General features: G+C 39.8%; 1 protein-coding gene across 6 annotated transcripts in view; it reads left to right on the top strand.

Annotated features, from left to right (window-relative positions):
• The first annotated feature begins 2,972 nt into the window (after positions 1-2,972).
• CARNMT1 (carnosine N-methyltransferase 1) overlaps positions 2,973-14,123 on the top strand; it is a 43,820-nt gene continuing 32,669 nt past the window's right edge. The window contains exons 1-4 of one of the 6 annotated variants that reach the window (XM_042912609.1): positions 3,347-3,426; positions 10,536-10,615; positions 11,119-11,314; positions 12,149-12,312. In XM_042912609.1, coding sequence (XP_042768543.1) covers positions 10,602-10,615; positions 11,119-11,314; positions 12,149-12,312 — 374 coding nt within the window. In that variant the 5' untranslated portion in view covers positions 3,347-3,426; positions 10,536-10,601. The other 5 variants (XM_042912610.1, XM_042912608.1, XM_042912607.1 and 2 more) reach the window with 5 other exon arrangements.

The raw sequence follows: 14,123 nt of genomic DNA, 5'->3' as shown, positions 1-14,123 counted from the left end.
ATGGAATCATACAGTATGTGTAACCCTTTGTGATTTTCTTCTCACTCACCATAATTCTTTTGAGATTCACCTAAGTTATATTTCTAAGTTATTTGTTTTTAAAATAATCTCTACATCCATTGTGGGGCTCGAACTCACAACCCCAAGATCAAGAGTTGCATGCTCCAGTGACTGAGCCAGCCAGGCGCCCCTCATCTAAGTTACCGAGTGTATAAATAGATGATTCCTTTTCTCATTGCTGAGTAAGGATCTCATGGTATGGATGTGCTTCACTTTGTTTAACCATTCATCTACTAACACTCATTTGGGTTGTTACTAAATTTTGGCTTCTACCATGAGCTTTCGTGTAAATTAGGTTTTTGTGTGAACACATTTTTTCATTTCTCTGGGATAAATGTCCAAGAGTGCAATGACTGGATTGTATAGTATGCACAGGTTCAGTTTTGTAAGAAAGTGCTATACTCTTTCCCACAGTGGCTTTTCTATTTCCCATTCCCATTAGCAATGTATGAACATATGAGTGTGTGAGCTTTAACTGCTTAACTAACAGTTTTTCAGAATAACCGAAGAAAGAATGATCTGATGAAAATATTTCTGCCCAAATGGCCCCATGGTTTGCGAAGATTTCTATAGGAGGTACTCGTTGTAAAGAAGTTAGGTCAAGGAAGTCCTAAAAGTGCTTTGAAACAAGGCCAAAAATGTATCCTAGATACATCTGAAAGGAAGAGAGGAAATTAACATTTACAGAGCAGAAATACCAGGCATTTCTCATTCTTTATCTCATTTATTCCTCAGATGACCCTGTAAGAAGGGTACTATGCTCATTTTAGAAATAATGTAATCAAGGTCTCAAGTAACTTTTCAAACAGTCACAGTTACCAACCGGCAAAGTGAGACTAAAAAGCCCAGCTTCTAGCTGCCTTTAGCTCAGTGCAGGAAACATAGGAGGCAATCAACACATTTGTTGAGAAGACTGAATGAATAGATGAATGTCAGTTCTGCTATTTATGTACTCCTTGGCAAGACAATTAAATTCTCTGAGTCTTTCTTCTTTTGTTGAAGGAGGACAATAATAACACCTCCTTCACAGAGTCGTGAACAAATGAGGTGATGTGAAAAAAAAATTGAAAAATGTTAAATGTTAGCATAATATTCTAAAAGTACAGTCAGGGTCATAACCAAATACTGATAAAATGCAGGCACAAGAGTTGGGTGGGTGGGTGGGTGTAGTGCCAGTAAGGTACTGTGCCCCATGGATTATTTAATATCGAGTTTCCTTATCTGTGAAATCACAAGTGAGATTAAGGTGGAGCGCCTTAATGACATAGACCCTAAGATTCTCACCGAATAATGAGACAGAACCAAGCAAACCTCTACATAGATTAATTTGAAAATGTTTATTATCCTTCCCAGGATGATGAAAAGTATGTTGCTGATTATCATTATCCATGGCATTCTGGCCGATATCAATTAGGTCATTGAGACCTGTATCAGTGCATCAAAATTACTACATAGGTAATTTGCATATTTGTATGTGCAATTATATATGAAAACAGTATTGGTTAACAGTTAATAATATGAGAATATATATATAACTTCCAAATACCAGTTTCTAAGAAAAATATGCACTGGATAGAAGTGGAAGAATGGGCAAGGAATTGATATATTGTGTCTGGGTAGGGGATAAGACTGGCTAGAAAGGTAAAGAAGCTTCACATTTGTAACTCTTTGTATTTTCCTTTTGAATTTTGGAGCGTATATTACTGCATTACTATTCAATAAATACTTTAACCTTTTATAAAAATCTTGTATAAAAATGTAACATTAACATCGACTAACCACAGGACTTTTTATTTTTTTTTAATTTTTTTTAATGTTTTACTATTTTTGAGAGAGAAGAGCAAGCAGGAGAGGGACAGAGAGAGAGGGAGACATAGAATCAGAAGCAGGCCCCAAGCTCTGAGCTGTCGGCACAGAGCCCGACGTGGGGCTCGAACCCACGAAGGGTGGGATCGTGACCCGAGCCGAAGCTGGACGCTTAACCGACTGAGCCACCCGGGCGCCCCACCACAGGACTTTGTAAAGCATTGCTTTTAAATTATTAAATTCTGAAAATATGAAGCCACTTCCTTTTCAATATCATTATATGTTTTTACTGTATTTGTGGTCTCTGGGCATATTTAACTCTTCTGAAAAAAGCACTCTTTCCCATTTAGCACTTTTTTGTAAGACTGACATGCTGAGTGACAGATAAAATTGAATAAAATCAGTTATTTTCTAAGAATAGTATTAAGTGTGAATGTGGGGGCACCTGTTTTAACTATGAGCTCAGAAGCGATGAGGCAAAAAACGTATAGAGACGAAAAAGAGAAAGAAGTTAAGGCTGGCATTGTTAAGGACCACGGTTGGAGGCTACCGGCACCAGCGCTGAGGCATTATGGCTCATGGGCACTTTGGGGGTCTTCCAAAGCGCGGGTACTGGACTGAGTTTAGGTCCAACATGTTCTTCATCGGCTACCACCACCAGTCAAGGCGGGATTAGGATTTTCGCAAACTCCTCAACACTGAAAAGACGATGGTGAGTCTCTCCCCGCCCTCCCCGCCCCCCCGTAATTACAAATGGAAATGTATTTAGAAAATAAATTAAGATTTAAATTAGGGTGGACGCAAGACCTTCCCTCTAGATTTTCTTCAATAAAAATTCCCAATGAAGTCATCAAAGCTGACCAGTTTTTCTGTTTTCCCTTCCTATAGACTTAGTTCAACTGCCTGTCCCCAAATCCAGCACTCGCAGGCTCTTAAACCCAACCCACGCCGTGTCTCGCAGGTGCCAGCCCCACCCCACCAGGGATGCCCCCTCCTTCGCTCCTCCCACCTGACCCTTCGCCCCGCCCATCGGGCGCGCCGTCCTTACGGCAGCGCGCGGTCGCCGAGGCCCGGCAGCAAATGAGCGCAGGCGGCCGCGGCCCTCCGTCGTACCCTCGCATGCGCATGCGCGCTCGTGCCGGGCGCTCCTGAAGACCTGGCGGAGCCCGGCGCGGATGGAGGCCTGAGGGCGGCGGGGGCGGAGCGCACCGCGAGCTGGGGGCATGTCCGCGGCGGGCGCCGTCTAGAGGAAGGCCGAGCAGCCGCCACCACGCTCTCAGTCGCGGCGAGACGCAAGCGAGCCAGGCCTAGGGCCGCGGCGGCGATGCAGCGACGGCGGCGCCCTCCGCCGCCCGCTTCTCAGCTGCCCGAGGGCTGCGGGGGAGGCGGCGGCGGCCGCGGCGGGAGCGAGGAGGTGGAAGTGCAGTTCTCCGCCGGGCGTTTGGCCTCAGCCGCGGCGGTTTCGGCGGCGGCGGCGGCCGCGCGCAGCACCGAGGAGGAGGAGGAGCGGCTCGAGCGCGAGCACTTCTGGAAGATCATTAATGCCTTCCGCTACTACGGGTAAGAAGCCCGTGGCGGACCCCGGCGCAGCCCATCGAGGTGCCCGCTGGTTGCGGCGGACCCGCCGGAACGGGGGCGCCCGCCGCGCTCGCCCTCGGCCGCCACGCCTCCGGGGCACCCGGACCGGGCCGCCAGATCTGACCTCCGGGCCCCTGAGTCACCTCGTACCACGTTAGCCCTTCCCGGCCCTGCACAGCCGCGTGTCTGCCGCGCCGTCTGCTGCTCAGCCTCGTGTCTTCCAACCTCAGGATCAGATTAGCTCTCTTGCCTTTCATCCCTCGTTAAAGGTTTGGCTTTGAGGCCGGTGGGGGTGACCGGAAAAGTGCTGTTAACAATTGCAGATAGAAGATGATGGTGGTAAAATCGTCCAGTGCTGGGCATGATCTGTATGTGTTGTCGATGTCCTCCAAACTGAACACACGGAGAACCCAAGTTCACCTACACGTGGGATGCCGTAGGACGAATTTTCCCAAACTGTTGGCCAGTTCTTGTGAGAGCTGCGTAAGATTTCCACCCCAACCCCCTTGGCGCTTTGAATGTACAGGCACATTAGTGGTGAATGATGGCGCTCAATGTCTTTAACTGGTGGGTGAAATTAAGGTCGGAGGTGGTCCGGATGCTCTACAATTTAAGTATTAAAGAGGGAAATGAGAGAAGGCACAGCAAAGAACCGCTTTTACGATCTTTTCTTCGGCAAATATGTATCGAATTCTCACTGTGGGCTGGGCACGGTGGTAGGACTTTTAAACTCCCTAACTTCCACTTTTCTTTTTTAGATAGATGTTAAAATAGCTTAGTCGCAAAATTATAATTCCGAGATCTGAAAGGGACTTAGATTTTTAGGTAAATATAGCACTTTCATTCGTGTTAAGAGATGAGGCCACCGACGGCTGTGTTCTGACTCTGCAGTTGGAATGAGATACACGGACATGACCTGCACAAGTAAAACTTGTTCCCTTAGATGGGCTCCTGCTGTGCTTTATGCAGACTTCTTTTTTTTTTTTTTTTTTTTTTTTTTTTTTTTTTAATTGCTTGACTGTGACCTCTTCAAGGGCAGGGACTGATCCTTATTTATTTTTGTGTCACCAGAGCTTGGCATATGTTGTTGAAGCTCTATTTTTAACAAATAAGACAAGTAGTAGCAAAGAAATGCGTTTGTCATTCCCAAGTAGTCTGAATTTGTGACAGGTCGGTAGTTTGTTACTTTTTTGAATTGGGAAACTTGCTTAATAAAAACTTAAAGTTATTTAGAATCTGACTACATTTGTAACATGAAATTTTGAAATGCAAAGATCTTGGTGAAATAATTTACTGATTAAACCCAAGCACAGGAACCGTGGACTGCATTACTTATGGAGCCCAAAAGGGAAGTAACTCATATGGGTATTTTACTTAGTATCAACACAGGGAGGAAGGCAGAAAACCACAGAATTGAATTTGATGCAAGTATTGTGCCTTCAAGAATCACCACAGGGAGGGGAAACAACTGACCTTAGATTTAGATAGCTAGGAGAGGTAGGTACAGAAAAGTCTGGTACATTTTACTATGAAAATTCTAGAAAGAATATTGGAATATTTTCTGGAAATACAGTGAATCACAGTGGACCCAATTAGTTAAAATGTGTTTGTGCAGGTTCATATATAAAATTGATACTTATGATTAGGTATCAAATGGGCCTTTTTGTGAGAGCACAGAGACCTTTGATCTGGCACAAGGGCTCAAGTGTGGCAATATAGAGAAGAGTGCTTGTGTGAATGTTCTGGTGGTTGTGATAGATTCCTATACTCATCCCTCTGTTTAATGTGGGATTGAGGACAATTTCACTTTTTAAAAACAATCCTTTTTATTTGTGTGTACTTTTTTTTTTTTAAGTGTTTCTTTATTTGAGAGAGAGAGAAAGAGAGAGTCCCAAGCAGGCTCCTATCAGCGCAGAGCCCAATGCAGGGCTCTATCTCATGAAGAGTAAGATCATGATCTCAGCTGAAATCAAGAGGCTTAACTGAGCCACTCAGGTGCTCCTGGCATGTACGCTCTTGATGAAACATTGAAATAGACTGAAAATAGTATTTAAAAAATGCGTTTTAAAACATCACTTGAAGGTCTAGGGGGTATGGAAAGCATTTTGTAGCAGAAAATACTCTGAGTTGTTACAGTCCAACATTTTATGATCTTCTAGACCTCCACTGTGGTACCGTAGTTATTAATCACATCTCGCTAAATTTAAGCTTAAATTAATTAAAACTGAATAAAATGTAAAATTCATTTTCTCAGCCTCACTAGCCACATTTCAAGTGCTTTTCAAATGTGGCTGGTGGCTGCCATATTGGACAGTACAGATGTAAGCCTTTCCATCACTGCAGTACGTTCTGATGGACGATCCTATTCTGAAGCTTTAGCAAGTACTTCTAAATTGTGGAGTTTACTTTTATTGCTAAATGTCTTTTAGTTATTATATAGGGGACTTAGATTAAAAATCACAAGGCAAGAATTGTCTTGATTAATGTTTTTCCAATGGCTTCCAACTTTGTGTTTCCTACAAATTATGCATAGATGATATATTTTGATTAAGGCAAAAACGATTCGAGTATTGTAGCAAATAAAAAAAAAAAAAAAAAAATTTGTCAGTCCTAAAATGAGTGAAGATACTTGGTCATGGAGAAGATACTACAGTTAAAAAATCAAAGGTCTCATCAGAAACATCCTGCTTTTAGAAATAGTAATTAGGTGAGATTTAAAACATGGAGAGGTAAAGTTCTTTTGTACAGGTAAAGGAATAGCCATATAAAGAGGCAAACAGCTTGCCCAGGCTTACACAACCAAGTTGTGGTAGAGTCTGGCCTGAAATCCAGAATTGTTCACTAAGATTTTACCCTGCATTAGTAAGCAGTGATACTTAGTAAGACAGTTTTAACTGTGAGGTTTTTGTTTTTTTTTTTTTAATGTTTATTTATTTTTGAGAGAGAGACAGAGCGTGAGCTGGGGAAGGGGCAGAGAGAGGGAGACACAGAATCCGAAGCAGGCTCCAGGCTCTGAGCTGTCCTCACAGAGCCTGACGTGGGGCTCGAACCCATGAACCACAAGATCATGACCCGAGCCGAAATCAGACACTTAACCGACTGAGCCATCCAGACGCCCCTAACTGTGAGTTTTTAATAAATATTTAAAATGGATTGAGACAGACTTTCCTTCTGAAAAGATAATGCTTTCCCGTTTGGAATTCTAGAGTAATTCAACAGGTGCAGAGGAATGGGTCTATGACCTTGGCCCTTGGCTCAGACCCAGCAGTATCAGACCCACGCTGATGAAAGGAGACTAAATCAGAGTTGGGGTCACTGCCGAGACCAGCCTTCCGGAGAGAGCTGAAGGAAATAATATCCCAGAGCTATCCCAGGAAATAATGGCTGCTCACTCTCCTTTCTCCCCTTAGCCACCAGAGGATATGGCCTCTTGCCACTGAGTTCAGAACCAAGGAGAGCCTGAAGGTTATAAAAAATTCCTTAAAAGCCGTTTGGGAAACTTTGTTTAAAGGGCCAGGCAATGAATGTTTTTAAGGTTGAAAGGCTAGGTAGTCTCTTACAGCTATTTAACTCTGCCCTGTGTGGAAACAACTGTCGGCAGTATGTGAACAATTGGGCATGGCTATGTTCCAGTAAAACTCCTTGTAAAATGGGCCTAGTAGCCAGTGGGCCATAGTTTGCTCACCCCTTTCTTAAAGTACATTGGTAGGGTAAGCATCTTTAAAACAGTAAAGCTAGCCCCATTTAAAATAATATAGTAAGGGGGCTCCCTGGGTGGCCAAGTCAGTTGGGCGTCTGACTTCGGCTCAGGTCATGATCTCTCGGTTTGTTGGTTCGAGCCCTGCATTAGGCTCTGTGTTGACAGCTCGGAGCTGGAGCCTGCTTCAGATTCTGTGTCTCCCTCTCTCTGCTTCTCCCCCACTTATGCTCTCTCTCTCTCTCTCTCTCAAAAATAAAGCTTAAAAAAATTTAAAATAATGTAGTAAGGAGTAGACTCTCTTCTCAACTTCTAAGACCTCCCTTATTTCAAGAGAGACACTGTGGGTGTATGTTATGGATAGTTTGGCACACCATAGAGTAATCAAGGGTTAAAAGATATGCAGCCTCTCATCCTGTTCTGTGTTGTTAACATCACTTCTGTATCAGTAATTGACAGCAAATACGTGTGGGCTCTTCTGACCAATCTATAACTTACCTCGACTACCCTGCAAACGTGGAAATTAAGTAGTCTTCATCGAGCATCAAAAATGGCACTTAGGGAACATAACTGAACGTGTATTCACTGCTCTTTGCATATGCTGAAATCTGGAGATTCAATGGGGACAAGACTGTATTTTAGAATTCATAGGGAGTGGTAGACTTAGGCCGGGTACAGCATTCCCAGGGAGCAGGCCTCTTAAGGAATCTTTGGGAGACCTAATGAGGGCCTGGGAGAGGTAGTGATTTGCAGACAGTTTACGAAGTAGAATCAAAAGGATCTGGGGCTTGTGATTGTGGGATCTGTGAGAAGAGGCATTTTAGGATGACTCATTTGTTTCTGACCTGAGTGGATGTATGGTGTGCCATTCATGAGCCATGTGGGAAGAAGTGCCAGGTTTTTTGGGGGGATGATCGTGTGCTACGTTCAGTGTGTCTGTGTTGAATTTTGAGGTGTGCTGAGAGGAATGTTGAGCGGCATCCAGTGGCCAAGAATACTAGAAATGAAGTACTGTAAGACTGTTTTCACCATTTGACTGTGAGCTGTAAACCTGAATTCACAACTCCACTGTTTGCCTAACACAGTATGGTCACTTTTAATTATTCTTTAGTGTCATAATCTATTTTATAGGAATGCAAACTGATGCAGTCCTTCTGAAAATCAGTTTGTGTTAACCTGAAAAATACTTATTTATTTTTTTTTTTTTTTACTTTTTTTGAGTTTATTGATTTTTGAGACAGATAAGAGCATGAGTAGGGAAGGGGCAGAGAGAGAGAATCCCAAGCAGACTCCGAGCTGTCATCGCAGAGCCTCATATGGGGCTGCAACTCACAAAACTGTGAGATCATGACCTGAGCCGAAACCAAGAGTCAGATGCTTAACCGGCTGAATCACCCAGGGGCCCCTACTTACTCTTTCTAACTTGGTAATTCTTCTTTAGGGAATTTGTAGTATTTTTTTTTTCCTAAAATATAGACCAATTTAGAACAGAAAGTTTATCATATAGACAAGTGAAAGTATGTAGATGTCCAGTGTTTGGGAAATATGTAAATTTTGGTTGCATAGATGGGATAATGAACAGTCATTATATAGTCTTTTGTGCTGTAGTCATTAGAGAACTTTTTTTCTGATCTGGGAAAATGCCTTTGATAAAGATGAAGGATTACAAGTGCTTCTGAAAACTTGGTGTACATGTGAATCATTTGGAGATCTCGTTAAAAGGCAGATTACATTTCGGTAGGTCTTCGGTGGGGCGTCAGATTCTTCATTTCTAGTTACCTCCAAGTGATCTGCTGTTCTGTGTATCACGTTTTGACTAGAAAAGCACTTAAGTGACTTTGTCTTAACGACAAGGAGAACTATGTCAAAAAGTTAGAAGTGATTGCCTCTAGAAGAGGAATTATTAGTAGCTTTTTTTCCTGGAGGACTTTTACTTCTCTACATTTTTTTTTTTTTTTGTATTTTCATTATGTAAATTAGATATACCTACCATATTTGAGCTATGTTTCAGGCCCTGGGCTAAGTGATATGTGTGCATTATTTTGTTACATTTTCAGTAAAATCCGTTGGGTTGGCAGAGGAGTATTACGGTAGCCACGTCATGGAATTTTATGGAGATTTTCCAGAATAATCCATGTTTAGTGACTTTTGAGGTAGGGCCTGGCTTTTATTAAATCTCAATAAATGACAGCTTCTGTCATCATCATCATCATCATCATCATCATCACTGTTATGTATTACCTTGTTTTGTGTATGAGACAATTGGGGCGCAGAGGAAGGAAGTAGCTCTCCAAGGGTTGCACAGCAAATAGGTGGCATAACCTGAATTTCAATTCATATATGTGTTTTGACTCCAGAGCTCACTATTACACTGTCTCCAGGGGGAAGAAAGCAAACATGCATGCAGCCACTGCCAATTTCATCTATTCACGTTACCTCGCCATTCCCCCCTCGCCCCTAACTACCATAGCCACCACATTAAGCTTCTAAAAGCATGGTCAGGTTATTGCTTTAGTCAAGAGCTTCCTCAGAACGTCTTTATTACTATTCAGAAATTAGTGATGTGGCATAAAAATGAGAATTATTTGGATGAATAGAAAGGTTCAGTCAATCAAATGAAAAAGTGCTTTTCATTTTTATCTAGTATGGAGTAAATGCCAAAGAGTGTTTAGAAGAAACATAAACATTGACTTACTTGTTTGTGTGTATAAAATGTAAAGAACGATACAGTGAATACCCAGAAATCTAACACCTGGGTTAAAAAAAAAAAAACCAAAAAAACATCCTTTCCCTTTCCCTTCAAAGAACATCGCTTTATTGAATTTTCATTTACTTGCTTTCCTTATAGTTTTTCTACTTGTATTCAGTCCCTGTAATGTATTGTTTATTTTTATAAAAGGTGGAATTGTACATTACGCATTTTTCTGCAACTTGCTTTTTTCGACAAATACTTACATTCGTGAGTTTTATCCATATTATTGTGTCTAGTTGTAGTTTATTAATTTAATTACCTTCCATTGTATGATTATACGGTACTTTCTTCATTCATTTTACTGGTGATGGACCTTTAGGTTGTTTGTTGTTTATAACAGTGCTATTAAGAAGATAGTTTCTTGGTGCCCATTTGCGAGAGTTTCTTGAGTATGTGTCTAGGACTATAATTGCTACGACATAGGGAATGTGTGTATTAAGATTTACTGCGAAATGCTAAATTATTTTCCAGAGTGATTGTACCAATTTATGCACCTACCATCAATCAGTATATATATGTATACATATTTATATATTCCTATAGTCAGGCTTTTAGATTTTGCCCATATGATTGATATAAAATGGCACTCATTGCAAATGTAATATTTGACTTTTTTGAATGATGGTTTGTTTTTTTTTTCAGATTTTATAAATAGATAATCCCCAAAGTGACCTTTAGAGTTATCTGGAAACTTCTGGATTGCAAATTATGAATAATATCATGTAAATTTCATTTTTTTTTTTTTTGTTTACTACTTTTGTAGTGCATAAGATCTTTTGTGATTTTTAAAAAATTAGCTTGGTTGGTTGTTAGTTAATTTCAAAACACATTTTGTGTATTCTAAAGTAATTTCAGAGCAGTATTCTGCTCTGATAGATTTAAAGCATTCAACTAGTTTGCTGAAAATTTTAAGCTTGGAAATTAAAATCATAAAAATAAACTCATTGTACGTTAATCCTCTTCATGTTTTCTTTTACCCCCCAAATGGTGCAGATGTTTACTTTGCTACTTATAAACTCTTTGTCTTTTGTTTGTCTAAAGAATTTGTAATAAGGTGAAAATATAAAATTTCTAAGTTGGTATCCTTTAAGAAACCAAAAGATTGTAAATAACAGGACAGTATCCAACATTATAAGGAATAATTGTACAGAAAGACAGCCTTAAAATAAGATTGGCCCTGGTGAGAATTCTTTCGCCAATTTAAAAAACACCTTTTATGTTTTAGCACCAGTATGCATGAGCGAGTGAACCGAACAGAAAGACAATTTCGATCACTTCCAGATAACCAACAGAAACTACTTCCTCAGTTTATTCTTCACTTGGACAAGATTCGGAAATGCATTGACCATAATCAAGAAATACTACTGACCATTGTGAATGATTGCATACATATGTTTGAAAATAAAGAATATGGAGAAGATGTATGTGAAAGTTTGTTCTATTTTTATTTTAGGGTTTAACCTCTGTCTTTTGAGGTCTTTATCTTTCTGGATTTCATTTTGATATTTTGCATGAGTCATTTGCTCTACTCAGAGAGTGTTCTCACTTACATGTTCAGGCATTTGATTAGGCTTAATAGGATAGTACGCCAGAAACTGGATTTGTTCACTGATTTTTTCCCCTAAAAATAGTAAGATAATTGTTGCCATATGGATATACATTTCACATAGTATTCTGACTGTTCTAGCATGTAGAGTTAGTGACTTAAATTTTTGTAAACAACTTTAGTAGCCGTGTAAAATTAATTTCCCTTGCTAAACTCATTGTCAGTATCTTGTATCTATTGATATTTATCTTTTACTTTAAGAAATTATTTTCACTTCTAAATCTCAAGGGACTGGCAGTAATAGAAACTGAAGTCCTCTTTTTGTATCCACAGGATAGATACAGTTGGGCCACTCCAGTGTGAGCCTCTCCATGCTGCCCCATCAATGACCCGGAGGGACTTTCTTCCCTCTCTTAGAGAGAGATGTTCCGTCTCCATAGGAGCTCAGTTCTGGTCCTCTCCTGAGTAAAGACTGCTTAATTATATGGTGGTTTCATGATTAGTGGACTTTAATCTATTGAGGGTAGAAGTGAGACCACCAAGCTCTTTTCATTTAGGATCTCAAGCTGCACTTGAATCCCGGTTGAGGTGAGAGGCTAGTGATTTATCCACTAGACCATCTATATGGCCCCTGAGTAGCATGTCTGTGTGACCACATCCAAAATTGATTACTTTGTCAGAAGCTAATTGATTTCTGTTTTTTAAACAGGGGAATGGAAAGATTATGCCAGCGTCTACATTTGACATGGATAAATTAAAATCCACACTGAAACAGTTTGTGAGAGACTGGAGTGAAACCGGGAAAGCAGAAAGGGAAGCCTGCTACCAGCCAATCATTAAAGAAATTTTAAAAAATTTTCCAAAAGAGAGATGGTAAATAGTATCTGATTTTTAACCCATTTCTTTAAAGATAAGCACTAAGTTTTTCTGTAAGAAATGTCGCAGTCTTGATTCATTTTTATAGTTGCTGTGTGCCTGTATTTTTTCACATATGGATGTGTGGTCTTGTGTGTGTTTTTAGATGCTTTGTGTGAAGCTGTGGTTAATATTTTGAATACTCTTTGCCGTAGCACTTAATCACTCTAGAAATTTGTAAGGTTAGATGTTCATTATCAGTGATGTTTTCCTTTTATAATTTGCTTATGGCAAAGCAAAAAGCTTCAGACTAATTTAATTTTCCTTTTACGACAAACTTGTAAGTAAATAGGGGATTTATAGCTTAGAGCAGAGATTCGTCACTTTTTTGTGCCATGAAAACCCTACGCAGGCCACTTTTCTGAATAACATTTCTGAATGGATCGGATAGAAGGCATAAGATTACCAAGAAGCCAATTTTGAAGCACAGCTATAAAAATATTTAAAAAGCTAATGTGTGCTAGAACATGCTTTGTATCCTGTATTGCACTAAATCAGATCTAGCAGCAAGTATAATTACTGTACTTTAAAAATGCCAGTGTATGTGTTATTTTGAGAATCTCAACAGCTTCAAAATAACAGATAAGTTGCGTACATTTTACACTTCTTATATATTCTCCCTAATCACCAGTTCTTAACATTTTACATTTACTTCATTATTTCTTCTTCCTACTTCCCTCCCTCCTTCCCCTGCTTTATAAGTATGTCTAAAACCACCTATATGCACAGCTACTATTTAAACCATTTGAGAGATCAATTTGTGTGTACATTACGTTTTGTTTTGTTTTTTTTACCTCTTAATACGTCAGAGTTAATTTCTGAAGAACAAGAATATACATAAATACAGTGCAGTTATCAGGTGGAGGAAAATTTAATACTGTCTTCTAATCTACAGTCTGTATTCAATTTTTATAAATTATCCTGAAAATATTCTTAATAACATCTCTTTCTAGTCTAGATCCAGCCCTGGATATTGTATTACATTTCATTATAATATTTTAGTTTTTAATCTGGAACAGTTCCTTGGCCTTTCTTTTTCTTTCATGACATTGACATTTGTGAAGAATACAAGGAAGTTATTTTATACACTGTTCCTCAGTATGAGATTATCTGTTTCTTCATGATTGAATCTGGATTATATGTCCTTTTGAAAATAATACATAATTGATACATAATTGATGTGTTCTTTTTAGGATGTCACATTTGGAGTAGTGCAATGTCTGTTAGTCCATCAATAATAATTTTAATTTTGATTACCCATTCAGAATGTCATTCAGTTTCTCTACTGTTCAGTTACTGTTTCTCCTCTTACAACTCATAAGCAGTTTCTGGGGAGACACTTTGAGACCATGCAATTAATTTCCTGCTCCTCCTCAAACTTTCTCTGCCTTAGAATTGTCAGCCAGTGAGGATTTTTGCATGAACTAATCTATCCTGTGATGGTTATGGAATGGTGATTTTCTTTTTTTTTAAGATTTTTTTTCTTAACATTTATTCATTTTTGAGAGACAGAGCATGAGTGGAGTAGGGGCAGAGAGAGGGAGACACAGAATCTGAAGCAGGCTCCAGGCTCTGAGCTGTCAGCACAGAGCCTGACGTGGGGTTCGAACTCACAAACTGTGAGATCATGACCTAAGCTGAAGTCGGATGCTCAACCAACTGAGCCACTCACGTGCCCTGGAATGGTGATTTTCTAACTTTGCAATTATCAGCATTCTATTATATCTGTAAACTATTACCTGAAAGGACTAATGGTTCCTATTTTATTT

Source organism: Panthera leo, chromosome D4 (genome assembly GCF_018350215.1).
Source record: "Panthera leo isolate Ple1 chromosome D4, P.leo_Ple1_pat1.1, whole genome shotgun sequence".
NCBI lineage: Eukaryota > Metazoa > Chordata > Mammalia > Carnivora > Felidae > Panthera > Panthera leo.
This window is presented reverse-complemented; position numbering and strand designations above follow the sequence as displayed.